The 17,765-nt window shown below is 35.1% G+C and overlaps 5 protein-coding genes across 5 annotated transcripts in view; 3 read left to right on the top strand and 2 right to left on the bottom strand.

The window, feature by feature from the left end:
- Positions 1–11,109, top strand: part of LOC129786654 (nuclear cap-binding protein subunit 1) — a 34,906-nt gene extending 23,797 nt beyond the window's left edge. Inside the window, exons 3-6 of the mRNA XM_055821800.1 lie at positions 6,225–6,707; positions 6,795–6,916; positions 7,139–7,327; positions 10,827–11,109. Coding sequence (XP_055677775.1) covers positions 6,225–6,707; positions 6,795–6,916; positions 7,139–7,327; positions 10,827–10,940 — 908 coding nt within the window. The 3' untranslated portion in view covers positions 10,941–11,109. The remainder of the gene's footprint in view (positions 1–6,224; positions 6,708–6,794; positions 6,917–7,138; positions 7,328–10,826) is intronic.
- The window catches only part of LOC129786719 (glutamate-rich protein 2), an 871,459-nt gene that overhangs the window by 644,415 nt on the left and 209,279 nt on the right, over positions 1–17,765 (top strand). The gene's annotated exons all lie outside the window — the stretch shown is intronic.
- Positions 1–17,765, top strand: part of LOC129786663 (nuclear cap-binding protein subunit 1-like) — a 303,879-nt gene that overhangs the window by 76,835 nt on the left and 209,279 nt on the right. The gene's annotated exons all lie outside the window — the stretch shown is intronic.
- LOC129786648 (mucin-2-like) overlaps positions 1–17,765 on the bottom strand; it is a 247,544-nt gene that overhangs the window by 20,500 nt on the left and 209,279 nt on the right. The window lies entirely within an intron of this gene.
- Positions 11,425–17,765, bottom strand: part of LOC129786639 (microtubule-associated protein futsch) — a 72,435-nt gene continuing 66,094 nt past the window's right edge. Inside the window, exon 7 of the mRNA XM_055821763.1 lies at positions 11,425–17,474. Within this exon, the coding sequence (XP_055677738.1) occupies positions 17,305–17,474 (170 nt within the window). The 3' untranslated portion in view covers positions 11,425–17,304. The remainder of the gene's footprint in view (positions 17,475–17,765) is intronic.

Here is a 17,765-nt window from a genome sequence, read left to right as displayed (position 1 = left end):
TTGAACTCAATCAGAACTAGGCGCGAATACCATTAAAATTCCGCAATTTTATGAGCGCTCAGTTCTACTTCCAGAACTGAAAGACAGAACACATCTGTCAGTGGTAGATTCGGTTCTACCCTAGCATTTCTATGCTACGAAAGACAGAACACATCTGTCTGGGGTAGATTCGGTTCTACCCTCGCATCCCTATGATATTCCACACACAGCAGCTTTAACCTATGAGGCCCAAAACCTTCATTGGTGAACCACTATGTGTAAAACATCACTTCAAATTGGATGCTTCCCTTGGCATGTCACTCATGCCATTGGTGGCTCGTTTCCACCACAACATCCCTTGGCATTTTCCACGCACACCAGCTAAACTCATGAGGCCCAGTACCTACAAGAGTCAACCACTATGCGTGGAAAAATACACTGGATGGCTCTTAACTTCTATTCAGACCGTTCCCATGGAGTCAAGACATATGCGATCTTTCTCGCATACGAAACTTGACATCCATGAGAGGCTCTACCTCAACTTTCTCTTGTGACTTATTGCGTCCTCAACCGCGTGTAAGTTTTTGAACCCTTAAACACGCGTTTGTCACAACATATTCCCATTTTCACACTTCACACTTGGGGTTTTCACCTAAATGGGAATGACACTCTTTTATACCCCTTTATACCTGGCCAGGATTTTCTCTTATATTCTACTTATTCACAGTTAGATCTTAACTGACTACATCCTCATCACAAACTACCCTACACATGGTAGTTAAATTTGGAAAATTACGAATAAATGGAACTGACTCACCCGATTCCGCTAACGATGATCTGCGATGCATTTGAACTGCACATTGACCACATCTGACGCTTCTCACATACCCGTACATTCCTGCTGTCAGGACACATCCGTGAGAAGATCTCCCACTAACATTCCAGTTGTTAGGTGATCTTCAATGTACAACAAACTCGGCCCATGCCTATCAGCCATTTCCTTTTGCAACTCCTTCGAGTCCACCTTCTTCACACTGATTCCAGTCTGCATGTAGTTAAATTCCCACCTATACAGCTCAATGAATCCCATCATCAACACCCAAAGATTAGCCCTTTCGGGTATATTCTGCAGCGGATGTAACTGCAGGAATCTGATGCGCATGCGTATGAGGAGAATGAAGATAAGTGGCAACTTATTCCCGCGACAATTTCATCAGGATCAATATCACTTGTTGGCAAGTACAATCCTGTCTGGAATAATCCGAAAACCTCCACACATGCTGCTGAACCTTCTGCTTGAAAATCCTAAGCATCACCATTGAAGACTCACTATCATCGTGCTTTTATCAGAGATGTCGTTCCAACACTTTCCAACGGTTTCCTTTGGCCGCATTGAGATCCTTCTCGAGATTTGTGCACATCTCTTTACAGCACGCAACTGTTTTCTGCAGCATATTCACATGCACTCTCAGCTGATTCTCCGGTGTTGCACCCACGGCTCCCTGGGTCCGGAAAGAGTTAAATCCATCTCATAGTTCTCAATCAATTGCTTATAGCAGTCACACTCCATCGCTAACAGGAGCATCCTCTTCTGCAAACGCTGACCAATTCCCTGACGATTCTTTACGAAATTCTGAAGCTCCTACATTGATCTTCAGCAATGATTTATTCTGTGTACGCAAATCGTGATTCTGTACCTCCAGACTCTTCCTCTCTGTGTTACTCTTATTTCTCTCACTCATAAGAATCACATCCTTTTGGAGGATTTCCTCAATTTTCTGCCGTAGATTATGTGTGCAGTGATCCACTGCAATTGCTTTCCACTGATTTAGCTCCTTTTCAAGTTCCGTCATTTGGATTTTCAAATCAATCGCATCAACGTTATTCTCCTCACTCTTCTCAAGGCAACTCTTGAGATTGATGATTTGCTCCTCAAGCAACAATTTATTCCACACGGTATTGTAGAGACTCTTCCCCTGTGTCTTGAGGTGCTCCACCTCTCCGGAAGTTCTCTTTCACCGTTGCCAGCTTCCTTTGTAGCGAACGAACAATCTCCTCGTGCTTTATTCTCTCGTATTTCTTTTCATTTCTGCACTGAACAAGATCGTCCTTGGCAATTGCCTCCCTCTTCCGCAAATCCGCCAAGTGCTTCTCAACTTTACGGCATTTCGCTTAAAATACCCCACTTGTTCCTTAAGCCCATCAATCTTGGACGTGTAGTCCTTCTCCATGTTCTTCCGGATGAGATGCTAGTGCTCCACTTCACCCTGAAGTGCGTGATATTCGCCTTTGTCACCATAAGATCCGCGTTCATCATTTTTATTTCCCACGGACTCGATGGGCTGCTGCCGTGGTGTTGTTAGCGCTACCAACACTCGAATTGGGGAACTCATCGAGCCATCTCTTCTCACAATTCTTCTCCGAGAGGGAATCTCTCGATTGGATTTCTTCTTTGCCGGATATTCTCCTCGAAGGCAGTCAAAACTCAACTTTTTGGGCACAGGAATGGTTGGAGAGTCCATCAGGAGCTGATCAAAATCTTATTGATTGCTTTCAAGCACCTCTCGCATGCCCCCAGTTCGTCTATTATCCCAAAGACACTCACTAATCCCTCAAGATATACTCGGGGTGGTGAGATAGGTGTTGCAAGATGTACTTTCACTTTCCTCAGAGCGATTCATCTTTCCTTGCAGCTTTGAGAACCAGTCGCGCAGTTGCTATCTCCGTTTTTGAAGTTCATCTCACGTGCGCGCATCTCAACACCTTCACCAGTTCCCAATTGTACATCAAGTAACCATTGCTTGCCGGTCACTATGGAAGTTCTTCAGCCGTAGTGTTCCATTCTGCATTTTATTCTTTAACTTCTCCTTTGCGCCGTTATGTTAAGACTTCTAAGATTCCCTCAGTGAATCCTAACCCACAAGAGTTTCTAATCTTGCGTAAATTCACAATATTTAGCAGCAACATAGTAGCGCCATTGATGAGCATCCATTTCCCACGTCCGTCACCGCATCTCGTTACAGTTATCCCTATTGCGTCACCGTGTCATGCTCAATCAGGATCTTCAGATACTGCCACCATCACTGAACACTGTGCTGGATGTCTCTTGGTGTTCTATCCACCGTAAACTTTTTCGTGGGTTAGCACAACCCAGCAGTACGCTGCCTCTGAAAATATAGCTCAAGCAGAGAGCAATTACTTTTCATTGAAAAATTGTACCTAGGCGCTTGAAATAATACACAACATTTCACAGCACTCGCTGTACAATTATTCATTCAATCATTCACACGGGGCCCCTCATTCAACAAACATGCACACTTATACTTCTCTGATCTTCCCAGGAAATTGTTTTTCTCTAAGAGGCATCTCCGACTGGAACCCGAACCACACCGCTACGAATGCTGTCATTCACCATTAAAGATACTGTCTAATGCCATGGGTGAACTTTCCAGTCGTCAAATGATGCTCGCAGGATCTTCTCATTCTGTCACTGCATCCGGTACACTCCACTGCTCAAACACGTTCATCCTCTGCAGACGAATTCCTTCAAAAGGTGTGCCATCACGCGACGCTGACTCCTCTTCTGGCATCTCTAACAACGACTAATTGTTTTCTTCTGCCCTTGGCGAGCATAATCGCACCTCCGAAGTTTCCCTGCTGCTAAATTTCTTCCTTGTTCCTGATTAGTGGTCACCACGATCTCGTATTTTTGAGAAAATGCCCATTTCCCAATTTGTTGCTGTTTGCTGGGTCTCCAAATTCCCGTAGAACGTTTTCCTGATGACCCGAGCATCTCAAGGCGATTATTCTTCGTTTGGTTGAGATTTTCCGTCATAAAGATTCTCCTTGATTCCACTGAATCTCATTTTCTGCCATTCAGGATATCTTCATGAAGTTCCTGGAATTTGATGGCATCCATGACGGAAATTATTCCTTACACAGCACAATGAAACACTGAATTCAATCCATTCATTCATGATCTATCCGGAGAGAATTCAATCCACTTTTATGCACCCCTTGAAGCTGCCACCGTGACGTCACCGACACCTTTTTTCCCGTTATTGACTTCTCCAATCTCTCACGATGCTTCATGAATCCCCAATCGGAACTTCCAAGACATTTCCGCCCGCAAAACGCCCCCTGAGACGCACATTGTGTGCAGTGCACAATTCTTGGAATCAGAACGGCAGCCATCTTGTGAAATTCCATTTCAGAGCCGAGATAACACCTTTTCACTCGTTTTCGACACTAATTGTGCACTTTTTCCACTCTTTCTCACATTATCCCCATCTTCTGGTCAAGGCCTGCATGCTCTCTCGTGATAATCACGCACAATAACACCACGTGCACTTTTCCGCACAACACTTCACTCTGCGACCGCGAATTCATCCCACTTCTGAAATGTAAGTTAATAAAATAACTAAAACACGGGCTGGGACTTTCGCCCTTTTTCATGCTGGAGAGGAACACAGTCTGCGGTGACGTGTGTTCGCTCTCGCAGCAACAGCCCAACTGATCTTTCTCAGTTGAGCTGCAGTCCTCAGCACCGTTATGGGAGAGAGAGGAATTTAGGGAGAGGAGAGGGTTCACATTTGACCGTCGAGAGGGCTCTCTTCTCGAATTGGTCAATGCGCTCCTACAATATATTAAAAGTCTTCCTAATCACGAACTAGGTGAAATTTTTTACTTGAAGCTTTTTGTGTTTTTTGTTATCTCTGAAATTTTTTTCTATGAATTTATTCCTTTGTTAGGTACGTGAAATTCACTAGTTAGCCGCTAGGTGGCGTTTATGTGGTGGTCTGGTGGCGAATTGTGGCGCTTTGGCGGCGTTTATGTGGCGGTTTGGTGGCGAATTGTGGCGTTTTTGTGGCGAATTGTGGCGTTTATGTGGCGCTTTGGTGGCGAATTGTGGCGTTTTGTGGCGGATTGTGGCGCTTTAGTGGCGTTTATGTGGCGCTTTGGTGGCGAATTATGGCGTTTTTGTGGCGGATTGTGGCGCTTTGGTGGCGTTTTTGTGGCGGATTGTGGCGCTTTGGTGGCGTTTTTGTGGCGCTTTGATGGCGTTTATGTGGTGCTTTGGTGGCGAATTGTGGCGTTTAGGTGGCGGATTGTGGCGCTTTGGTGGCGTTTTTGTGGCGAATTGTGGCGCTTTGGCGGCGTTTATGTGGCGGTTTGGTGGCGAATTGTGGCGTTTTTGTGGCGTTTATGTGGCGTTTAAGTGGCGCCTTGGTGGCGAATTGTGGCGGATTGTGGCGCTTTAGTGGCGTTTATGTGACGCTTTGGTGGCGAATTGTGGCGTTTTGTGGCGGATTGTGGCGCTTTAGTGGCGTTTTTGTGGCGCTTTGGTGGCGAATTGTGGCGTTTTTGTGGCGGATTGTGGCGCTTTGGTGGCGTTTTTGTGGCGCTTTGGTGGCGAATTGTGGCGTTTTTGTGGCGGATTGTGGCGCTTTGGTGGCGTTTTTGTGGCGCTTTGGTGGCGTTTTTGTGGCGCTTTGGTGGCGTTTATGTGGCGCTTTGGTGGCGAATTGTGGCGTTTTTGTGGCGGATTGTGGAGCTTTGGTGGCGCTTTAGTGGCGTTTATGTGGCGGTTTGGTGGCGTTTATGTGGCGCTTTGGTGGTGTTTTTGTGGCGAATTGTGGCGTTTATGTGGCGCTTTGGTGGCGAATTGTGGCGGATTGTGGCGCTTTAGTGGCGTTTATGTGGCGGTTTGGTGGCGTTTATGTGGCGGTTTGGTGGCGTTTATGTGGCGATTTGGTGGCGAATTGTGGCGTTTATGTTATGAATTGTGGCCACAATAACGAATCTTTTAAGATTATTATTTTTTAGTTTATTTTCAAATTTTGCAGCTTTTTTACGTTCTTGAATTAAACTTATCTGAATATTGAACTAAATATTTTTCTCGTACCTAGTATTTTTATTTAAAAATATAATTTTGCTTCACTATTTTCAACAGAGAATTAACAAAAAAAAAATACGTACAAGCAAAATAATTCAACTTGATCCACTGTGCGATGATGGTGCAATTATTTTGAAATTATTCAAAACATTCTGCAATTGACTCGTGGGAGGGGTATTTCGGATACAAACAAAACAAGCAAAAACCAAATGAAATTCCGAGAAAAGCGCTAAATTCACCAAAAAGCACAAAATGACTCAAATTCCCTCTAATTTGTAAAATGAAAATCTCGCTTTCTGTATACTTGCTGTTGATTGACTTTTGGTGTTTTCCTGCACTCTCTCTTTAGCTGCCCTTCCGGGAACACAGACAGCTCATCAATTGGTGGTGGCAATTCGTCAGAAATGTACCCCAGAGGAGGTACTCGATGTGCTGAAGGATTTACCGAATCCCAATGAGAATGAGGGCGATGGGAGTGATTTTAATCCCCTGAAGATTGATGTTTTCGTCCAGACTCTCCTCAATTTGGGCTCAAAGAGTTTCTCCCACAGCTTTGCGGCAATCTCAAAGTTCCATCAGGTCTTCAAGACCATTGCCGAGACGGAGGAAGCGCAAATTTGTGTGCTACACAATCTGTTTGAATTGTGGAAGAATCATCAGCAAATGATGTGTGTCCTCGTGGATAAGTTGCTAAAGTTGCAAATAGTCGAATGTTCAGCTGTAGCCACGTGGATTTTCTCCAAGGAAATGACGGGGGAATTCACAAAGATGTATCTGTGGGAGATTCTTCATTTGACCATCAAGAAGATGAATAAACACGTCATTAAATTAGGTACGTTCGCGCTATTCTTTTGCAGACCTTTTCTCAATTTTTTTTCCACGATAAAATGCATTTTTATTATTTTGTGAATTGACACAGGCACTGAACTCGGGGAGGCTAAAGAAAAACTTGCTGGAGAGGATTCATCGTCGAGTGAGTCTGAGGAGGAAAGTGCAGCGAAGAAGAAAAAAATTGAAATAGCGGACAAACCGACAGAAGAGGTAAGTTTTGTGTCTTCTTTCACCTTTTTTTTTCTTTTTCATTATACAATTGCAACATAGAATTTTTTGTTTATGACTGATGGGCTGTCGAGGGAAGGGAAAAAGATGTTATTATTCCAAAAGAAAAGAAAAAGATCTCTATGCCATAATCTTTGGTAATACGCAATTTAAACAATTTGCACATTTGGTTTATTTTTTTTTTTCAAAATAAAAATAAAAAAGATGGTGGAACGTATGGAGGAGAAACTTGAGGCAGCCAATGTGGATCAGAAGCGACTCTTCCTCATTGTTTTTCAACGTTTCATTATGATTCTATCGGAGCATTTGGTGCGATGTGACACAGATGGCAGAGATTACGATACAGATTGGTATCGTTGGACAATTGGGAGACTTCAGCAAGTCTTCCTGATGGTGAGTTTAAAAGCTTTTTTTTCTTGTCTTAATTTTCATATTTATATTTACGGGGAAAGGGGTGAAATAATTGACTATCTACTGAAATTCACTATTCAGACAGATTTAAGTTTCCTTGAGAAAGACTTAAGTTTTTTTTTTAAGATTCTCTAAGTTTTCCGAAGATTATTTTTGTTTTATGAAAATTCTTTAAGTTTTCATAAGATTATTTAAGATTCTTTTTTTAAAGATTAAGATTTCATAAGAAATTTTTAGATTTTTAAGTTTTTTTAAGGGGGGTCTCTTGGGAAATCTGTTAGAATTTACACATTTTTAATGTTGTCATTTTCTTGGGGTTTTTCTTAAACCTGGTTTATCGATGTTGGTTACATTTGAAGCCTAATTATTGAAGTGTAAGAAAATCACTTTTCGCCATCTTAAGTGCGACGCCATCTTGTGATTTTCCGACTGTTCCGCAGAACTGCCTTAAAACACAAAGGTAGGTTTTTCTCAGGATCTACTGGACGGATTTTGATGGGGTAAAAAGCAAATGAAAGAGGAAATACCAATGCAGATTTTGATGTACCAGAATTTTGAATTTCCACTCTGGGGCTGAGAAAAGTGGAAAAATGTCAAAAATATCTGAACAAAAGTCACATTTTTCCACTTTTCTTAGCCCCAGAGTGGAAATTCAAAATTCTGCTACATCAAAATTTGCACTGGTATTTCCTCTTTCATTTGCTTTTGACCCCATCAAAATCTATCCAGTAGATCCTGAGAAAAACCTACCTTTGTGTTTTGAGGAAAATCTCAAGATGGCGTCGCATCTAAGATGGCGGAAAATGATTTTCTTACTCTTTAATGATAAGTCTTTGAATGTCACCAACACTTGAAAACCGAGTTTAAGAAAAACCTCAAGAAAAATTAAAATATGTAATTTCACCATCTCTCAAAAGAGACCCCCCTTAAGCGAAACTTAAGATTTCTTAAGTAAGTATTTTTTATGAATTTCTATGCCCGAATACGATTAGAAAAAATCATCGAAAAATGTGTGTTTAGCCCGATTCTGCTGGACTGAAGAAATCGTAATATTCGCTTAAGAAAACTTAAAAATCTTAAATTGTTCTTTGGAATCTTAAGTTTTTTTTTATAAGAATCTTAAGACATCTTAAAGGATCTTCAGAAAACGTAAAATATCTTCAGAAAACTTAAAGAATCCTTCAGAAAACTTAAAGGATCTTAAGAAAACTTTAGTCTTTGTTAAGAAATCTTAAGTCACCCTAGATTGATTTTTTTGGTGAATTTCAATTTGATTTACAATTTCTAAATTTATTCTCATGATGATTCTAGAGGGTTGTTCAATAATTTTCAAGCAAAACTTATAAAAACTTATTTTGTGATAAAATCTCTCAAAATGATTTTAAACAAATTCAAGAAATTCTCAAATCCTACAAATCCTACAATTTTCATTTTTATTTAATTTTTCAATTCTTCCAAATAAGTTTTACTGAATTTTGAAACTCAGAATTGATAAGATTGACGGGATTTACAAGGTTCAAAAGATAATTACTAAGAATACAAAATTTTATAAATAATTTTTAAGGGATTTTAGGGGTTTACAAAAATTGAAACTTCCGGAATTTAAACAATGATTTATTGGAAGTCCTGGAAAATCTTGATATGTTTTTTATTCAAGAATATCTGGATAAAAAAAAGTTTCTGGTTTTCGGAGATTTGAAATAAAAATATTTTAAAGATTTATATAAAAGGATTCTGGGAATAAATTAAGGGATTTATAGGACTTGAAGGACTTTAAAATTATATTAAGGAGATAGAAAAAAATGTACTGGTAAGCTGACCAAGCTTACGGGAGCTGTGTTTCTTTCAGTGTACCAATTTTGTGAGAGCAAACTAGAACGCAAATTAATTTAAATACGCGCAAAGTCGGGAAAAGTTGAAAAGTCATACCCTAAGAAATGTTTGGAAGGCCATATCTCGAGAACGGATCCATAGATTTTCATAAATTTTTTTTTGTTTTAAAGGTCTCGAAGTCAGCTATAACATATCGAAAACTGAAAAAAATTTATGTCGCCATTTTCGAAAAATTCGAGTTCGAAATTTTCGAAAACTTTGTTTTCGATTTAAGCGCATCTTGCGGTCATTTTTCGAAGTTGCAATGTTCTAGACATTTGTAGGGTTTCTCGAAACCTTTCATTTGCGCTTGAGTTGATCAAGATCGGACTTGTAGAACCCGAGATATGACATGCCAACTTTGGAAGGCTATATCTCGAGAACGGATCCATAGATTTTCTTCATTTTTGGCATGAAGCTAGATAATATGGTCAGCTACAACATATGAAAAAATAAAAAAAATTTATGTCGTCGTTTTCGAGATATTCATCGAAAACTAATCGATAATTTTGTTTTTGATTTTTGGCCCCCTAGCGGTCACTTTTGAAACTTCGGATGTTCTAGAGAGTTGTAGGGTTTGTTGAGATCTTTCATTTGACCCCGGGTTGATCAAAATCGGTCAAGCCGTTTTCGAGTTATGGTCGATTTTCGATGAAAAATTGTGGCGGCCATATTGACTAAACGGCTTGACCGATTTTCGAAAATGAGGTATCGTTGGAAAGCTCTTGATGGCCCCTACAACATATCAAAATTTCAGACCTCTACCTATAATAGGGGCTGAGATATAGCGAAAACAAAATTTTGAGGTTATCCAAAATGGCGGACGGAGGGGTGGGGGGGTGGATTTGACTTCATAATCGGATTTCTTCAGGTCGATATTTAAACTTTGCCGTTTACCGCAAGTCTCTATCTATCACCGTTCTCTTGCAATTTAAGTTTATAATCCGGCCGGACGGACGGCCGGACGGACGGCCGGCCGGCCGGAAAAAAAATTTTTTTGGCGCATACGTTTTTTGGAATGTGGGGACCCTAATTCGTGCTCATACCAAGTTTGAGCCCGATCTGACGACTTTCGATTTTGCTCGGTACACAAAAGCTGTGTCTGAAAGAAACACAGCTAAAATTTTATGGGAGTCAAAACGCGGGATCTGACCTTTTGAAAATACTAAAAATAATAAAAGAGTATTTTCAAAAGGTCAGATCCCGCGTTTTGACTCCCACAACATTTGCAAATTGACCGAATCTCCAACATTGCTAAAATTTTATTCGTTTTTATATTTTTTTAAGAGCTATAATTAGGAGGATTAGGATTTAAGTCGGTTTTGGAAAAAGTATTTGAAGGACTTGTGGGATTCTAAGATATTTTTTAAAGTTGTAAATAAACGTTTTTTTGAAGAATTTGAACAAAAAAAAGTTTTCAAAATTAACTTTAAAGATTTTCCGGAATTTTTGTGTTCTTTTTATTAAATTTAAATTATATCTTATATAAGATCCATTGAAATCTAAGAAAAAAAGGTAGTTTTAAAGTAAATTTAGTAATAGATTAGTTTAAATGAATGACCATTAACTTACAAAGTTCTTTTGTCTTTTTTCTGTTATTCTTTCAAAGCATCACGAACAAGTGCAAAAGTACAGCAGTACATTGGAGTCTCTTTTATTCACATCAGACTTGGATTCTCACATCTTGGATGTTTTCCATCAATTCAATGCACTTCGTGCATAAAAAATTACAAGCAGATTACATTTTGTCGTAAAATGTATTTTATTGCGGTATTTTGAAATTCATGAAATTCATTTATTGTAAAATATTTAACGAAAAAAAACTTCTCAACTTGTAGCTTTTTTTGGAGGAAATAAAAAAGAAAATAATTGAAATGGTTGAGAAAATCCAATTATTGATTTTTTATTACAAATTTTTCGCCTCGGACATCTTCCTGCGTTGAGAAAAGTTGTAAAAGGGCGATGATGAACAGCCAAATGAAGGTTTGCAAAGTATTTAATTAAAATATTAAGTAAATAAAAAATGTTTGTTTTGGTAGTTTTTTTGGTTTTTATTAATTCTTTATTAATATGGATGACCATGCTTACATACATTGCAGTGTATTAATCATTTTCTTCATTAAGTTTTTTTTCTTCATTTTTTTTTATTAATACAATAATAATAATTTATTATTTAGATTATATAATTTTTCTTTATATTTTTTCACTTTTAATATGAATTAATATTTAAGCACAAAAGGGACCAGATTTTTGTTTCATCTCTTGGTTTTTTTTTTCACATTAAATGACTAGAGAAGCAAATATTCATGTTGTTGATTTTTTCTTTGTTTTTTTTTGTTAATTTTTTATTTGTTTTTCAAGAGAAAAAGCTTAATTTTTTGCTTTGTGTGATTTTAATGCGATGCGATGTGATTCCAGCAAAATACTTTGTTCTCTTCAACTTCCTTTTTCTTCTTTGCTCTCTTCTTCCCGATTTATAGTTTTTAATGTGTTTATGCGCTTCTTTTCTCTTCCTTTTTTCTTGCTACTTAATGAGTTGAATGATAAAATGTTCCGTTTTTTTATTCACCCTTAACTTCCTCCCACGTCTTTTATTTTGGAAGAAAAAAACTAAATGGATTTTAAATGTTTGGCGCTTTAAAAGCTTTTTTTTGTCTAAAATTCTTATTTTATTCTGCTGGACAGACGGAGCTAAAAGCAACAAAAAAATTGAAATAAGAACATTTTGCGTTTTTTAATGCTTTTGCTACCTTTTAATCCATCTTTTTGCCATCTCTGCATCACTTTAATCATATTAAATGCTAAAGGGAGTTCCTAAGAAGAATTTTGGTGATACTAGAAAGATGAAAATTCTAAAGATAATTACGAAGAAAATAATTCTCTCAAGGGGCGTACAACTTTTAAATTTTTGTGCTTTGTGTCTTTAATATTTGTTTTAATTTTTTTTGGATGCTCATTTATTAAAGAAAAGTGTGTGAAGATATTTTTTTATAATAATTTCTCAATACATTATATTCATATTTTTTTTTGCAAAATCAGCGGGAATTAGTATTATGCTTTTAACAGTTGTAAGCCCCTTGATTTGAATTGTAAAAATTTGAAATAAAATGGTTGATAAAATTCAAAAGAACCTAAAGGTAAAAAAAATCTTTTTGATTTATTTAATCAAACTTAAAAGATTTTTTAGCTTTAGGTTACTTTCTTCATTTTATTCAACCACAATAACATACTTGTGCCAGCTAATGGGTCACATAGGAAGGGATTTTGAAAACACTTTTCCTGTTTTATTTCTTCCTTGTCTAAAATTGTGGTTTTCTATTATTTTTTTAAAAATAAATTCCATATCAAAGGCATTTCTCATTTAGCACCAAACTTACTCTACTAATTTTCATTCGTCGCCTTTCCCGAATTAAATATTCAAACAAATTAATTTTTAATCAAAACCATTGAAAGAATTGAGAAGAAAATTGGAGAAAAAATGTTGCAAGGAAAGTTTTATAGTTTAATATAAATTCTATATTTGATTAATTCATAGAGAAAAATCTTAAGAAAAATCAAAGAATTTGCCTGCGATGAAGAGGGAAGAGTTAAGCATTTGAATTGTGCGTCTTTTGTGCGTGATTATCAGAGATCCCCTCAAGCCCCACCCTTCCACACCCTCGCAAATTTTCCTTATCCTTTCACCACTTTTCCCACCAAATAAATGATTTTTCTCCTCAGAACTTTCTCAAACTGCCCCCATGAAGCTTTAGAACGTTCAGAAATTCATCACAAGATGGTAATTTTTCTTTTACACCGGATTTTCTACCTTTTCTCAATGATAAATGGCCTCCGTTTGAAGATTCTTTGACAGTTTGAGAAAATTCCAAAGTTCAAATGCTTTCCCCTTCCATCTTCAACACAAAGCACACAGAATATTATTCACAAAGATACTTAAAAGTATTTATTAAATAAATTGATTTCTTGTCAAAAAAGCAAAAACGAGTAACTTCCACCACGTGGAAATTTTTAAGAGTTTTCCACCAGAAAATTAAAAGAAAAATCTCACAAATTGCACAAAGAGTTATAATTAAATTTGCCATCAATATTTTTTATTCTTATTCCACTCACTAGGCCTTAGTGCGCTATAATCGATATTTTATATCATTCACAAACCACCATTTTTTTCATTTCTAATAAAAAAAATTAGGAAAATTCTATGAAAGGATTTATTGTAAAAAAGAATGAAAAATATTAATAAATCTGGAAGGAAAAACTAAAAAATCAACTAAATTCTATTTTCTTTAAAAAAAATCAACTTCCTGCAATGCTGCTGCACACACTTCCTATATAATTTATTTTTATATTTCTTTTCATATTTTTTTTATTAGTTTCTCTCACTAGAGTTTTTTTTTCATTATTATTTCATCTGTAATAAAATTAATTATTTGTCACTTCCATTTTTTTTAATAATATGTCTCACATTCCAGTATCGCTCTCTATAGGTTTTAAATGCTCAAAAAAATAGAAATTACCTTTTAGTTTTTATTGATTTTTAAGAAAAATTTGTTATAGAATAAATTTAAGGTTAAGAAATTGAGATAGAAAATTTTTCTTGAGAACCTTTGAAATTCATGATAAGAATTTAACTATTCTTTTGTGAACTGTGAGTGAGTGAGGAGAATTTATCAAAAGAAATAGCAAATTTTAACCCTTTCACGTCCGTAGGAAACTTAATTGTTCAGACTTATTTTTTATAACAATATACACTACCCGCAAAAAGTTTCCGGGCAAGCAAAAATGGGGTATTTCTGAAGGTAAATTTCAAGTGTCTATATCTCCGGCTTTAGTTAACCGATTTTCAAAAATTTACCAGATTTGGAAAAGTACATTTTTCACATTTCCAAAACTGGCAAAATTTTGAAAATCGGTTGACCATAACCGGAGATATAGCCATTTGAAATTTACCTTGAAAAATATTCCATTCTTGTTTTTTCGGAAACTTTTTGAGGGTAGTGTATTTATTCTCCAGATGGTCTCAGAGAACCTTTCTCAGCCAGAATCTCTTCTTTAGCTTCATTTTCGTCAATTTAACAATTCAATTAAAAAAATTCCTAGCCTAACACATTTACGTTTCATATCAGAATCCAGTCACTGTTTCAAGCCGAAAACATTCTTTAACTAAACGTCTTTTCTTTGACAATTTCATTAAGGAAAAATATGAAAATTCATCTATTGAAATAAAGGTAATTCCTATTCTTTTTAGGAGCATTTAAGGAATACAAGGTTAATTTATAATATAATAACGTCTATCAGACTATTCCATGGTTATTTAATGCATTTTCTTTCTCTTTGCTAAAATGTATTTTTGTCGCATAAAAATTGCAATTAATAGACAAATTGATATATTTTTCATTCTGAATTTTTTTGTTATTTAATATTTGCTTCCTTGATCTATTTATAAGGTATATTTGTTGGTTTTTTTTTGTTAGAAAAAGACTATAAAATCGTGCTTCTATCGATTTATTAATTTTTTTCTCACTCAATATTCCTAACACATTCTTCTCATTCGTCGTTATTTTTTCCTTTTAAAAAAGCATATCTATCGTGATTTTGAAAATCAAAAGCTTTTCTTGCGTTTTTTTTTGGCTTCTAAAGCGAAAGCTCTGTGGTCTAAAAAATTGTCAGATATTTGCTAATTTTGGAAAGCTTTCACTTGATGTTTGTTTGGAAAGTTTATTTAAAGTTATTTTTGAAAAATAAATATTCTACCTCATCAAATATTTATCAAAAGATCAATTATTTTTTAAAAATAAAAAAAAGTAATAATGTTAAAATTTGTTAATGCTTTCTAGAGTATTTATTTTTCTTTTTTAAAAATTTATTTTCTCTTCAATTCAGGTTCATTTTTCAATTTTTTTTTCTTTTTTTAATGTATCACATTGCACGCTTTGAATTGTGTTTCACTTCACAATTGTTTGTTTTTTTATTTAGTTTTTCCTATTAAACTCTATCGCTAGAGGTTCAGAGATATTTTTTTTATTGAAAAATCGTCTACGGTGATTACTTCTTTGGTATACAATTTAGGACTTTTCTTTGTAAGAGTTTTCTTTGTATTAAAGTGAAGTAGAGGTTGCCAATAAAATGCAAAAATTTTTAGCAGAGGTTGGAAGTTTTTTTTTTTTTAATTTTTAAGTTTCAAAAATTAAAAGAAAATGTGACATGCTCAATAAATTGCCTCCACTTTCGTCCATTCTTCATGAAATTCAGTGATAAATGTGTAGACGATTATAAGAAACTTTAATATCTTTTCATCACTATATAGTTTTTTCTTTGTTTAATATATTTTCTTGATACATTTCTGATGAACAACAACAATAATTTTTTCTTTGGTCGCAATGATTTTTTTTCTAATAGTTTGATGAAATTGATGATTTTTCTTTGAATGATGTTTTTTTTTAAATTGATGAGAATTTCTTGCTAGAATTTTTGGTATTTTTCATTGAGAAAGATTTTTGTTTTACTAAATTTTTGAATTTTAAATTCATTTTTTGTTCAAATATATAATTTTTCCAATTTTTTATTAAATTTTTAAAATTTTTCTCTAATAACATCAATAGATTTTTTTTCTTTCTCAATTTCTTTTCTATTTTTAATTCTTTTCTCAAATTGTGTTTTGTGTGAATTTTATGAGTGATTTTGGGTGTTGCAACTTTGGTGCTTAATTTTATTTTTTATTTATTTATTTTTCTTTCTGTAAAGAACATCCTATTTGGGTTGTCTTTGGCAAAAAATGTTTTATTATTTTTTTTTAATTAGAATTGTCTTTTTTTCTCGCTACGTATCAATCTCATTCTATTGAAATGGAGGAAAGATTTTTTTGTTTAATATTAAATTTCTATTAAATTGTTTTTTTATATAGTTTATTTTCTTTTTTTTCTTTAATAACTATATAATAGGTACTGACTTGCTGTTTCGATTTTCTTTGACTCATTCTCAGTTTTTTTTTCTTTCTTTGAATACCTTTCGCTTTTTTCTCTTTCTATGAAATTTCTTTAGTTTTTTTATTAATTAATATAACTTGTTTGTTTTTTTCTTTAGCTCTCTGAAAAGTTTTGAATATTTCATCTAAGTTCTATAACATCAAATTTGATAATAATTAGTGGTGTGAGTGTTGTCTTCAGCTTTAAGTTTTTTTTCTTTGGTTGTTTTACTTTTACTTTTTTTTTTTTTTAACAATTTTCTTTCTTTTTTTGGGGGATTATTTAACACACCCTTAAGACACCCACACATCCCTCTTACAACGATGTGTCTCGTTATTTTAACTTGAGAACTCACAGATTATATATAATTGTTTAAAAATTGCAGTGAATGTGTGGATTTTTTTTAATTTTAAAAGAATCCTTTCTCTCTTTGGCATAAAATATTAAAGATTAATTATTTTTCATTTTCATTTAAAATGTCTTTTTTTTTAAATAAGCTCTTTCTGATTTGTTTAGCAAGCTAATTGATGTCTCTCTCTCTCTCGATGATCTTCCATCTTTTCTCTTTTATTTTGTTTTTGTAGCATTTTCAACATGGATATAATTCTTTATTTCTTCCTCTGTTTAAAAACTTTTCTCTGTGAGAATGAAAAAAATATTTTCAACAAAGTTTTTCTTTTGATTTTTCATCATTACGAAAAAGACCAATAAAATTTTCTTTTGATATCTTTCACTTTTTTTAATCATTCCATTGAGAATATATTTTTTTTATTGAATAACAAAGAAAACTTTTTTTTTAAATTAATTTATTTGAGGCACATTTAATTTATAGTGTCTGACTTTTCTCCTTTGGAAAATTTCTTCAGAAGATTTTTTTCTCTTTCTTTGAAAATAAATTCTTAACGGTTAATATCCAATTATGTATTATATATAAATTTCCTTCTAACTGTCTTTTATCTGTTATTCTTAACACTGCATGTTTGCCAATTTTTTTTAATGAAAAATTGCAAAAAGAAAATTTTAAAAATTAATTTTCTGCTGCCTTCCTTTCATGGCTGACGCGCTTCACGTTTCGGAGTTTTTTGAATCAATCCGTGGGGAAAAGGCTACAAACATCCCCGTAGCCTAGAATTCCAGGCGATAGGCCGAACACGAGGTCTCGTGATCTTGCAGATTGATTGTGCAGCGCGATGCTGATGGCGACAGGTCGATATGGTACTTTGCAAGGAGATCCTCATTCTCAGACACCCAATATCCGAGAACATCTGTATCGTACGTGGGAATGATGGTGACTTCTGCAAAAGGTACGTTAATTTCTCTGTTAAAACCCCCATCAATGAATTTTCCCCATAGATGACGCTAGTTTGGCATTTTATTTCCTCAAAGATGGCGCTAATTTGCTACTGTTATTTTTTAAAGCTAAAAATCGACTTCCAATAGCCAAAAAAATTGCTGATCATCAATTTTATAGCTATTGGAAGTATTCCGGAAACTTATGAAAAAAATAATATTTGAATTTGGCGCGTACTTGAAACAGTATAAAAACGATGGTGAATTTGAGTGGTGAAAAAGTGAATATGGGGAAA

Source organism: Lutzomyia longipalpis, chromosome 1, assembly GCF_024334085.1.
Source record: "Lutzomyia longipalpis isolate SR_M1_2022 chromosome 1, ASM2433408v1".
NCBI lineage: Eukaryota > Metazoa > Arthropoda > Insecta > Diptera > Psychodidae > Lutzomyia > Lutzomyia longipalpis.
This window is presented reverse-complemented; position numbering and strand designations above follow the sequence as displayed.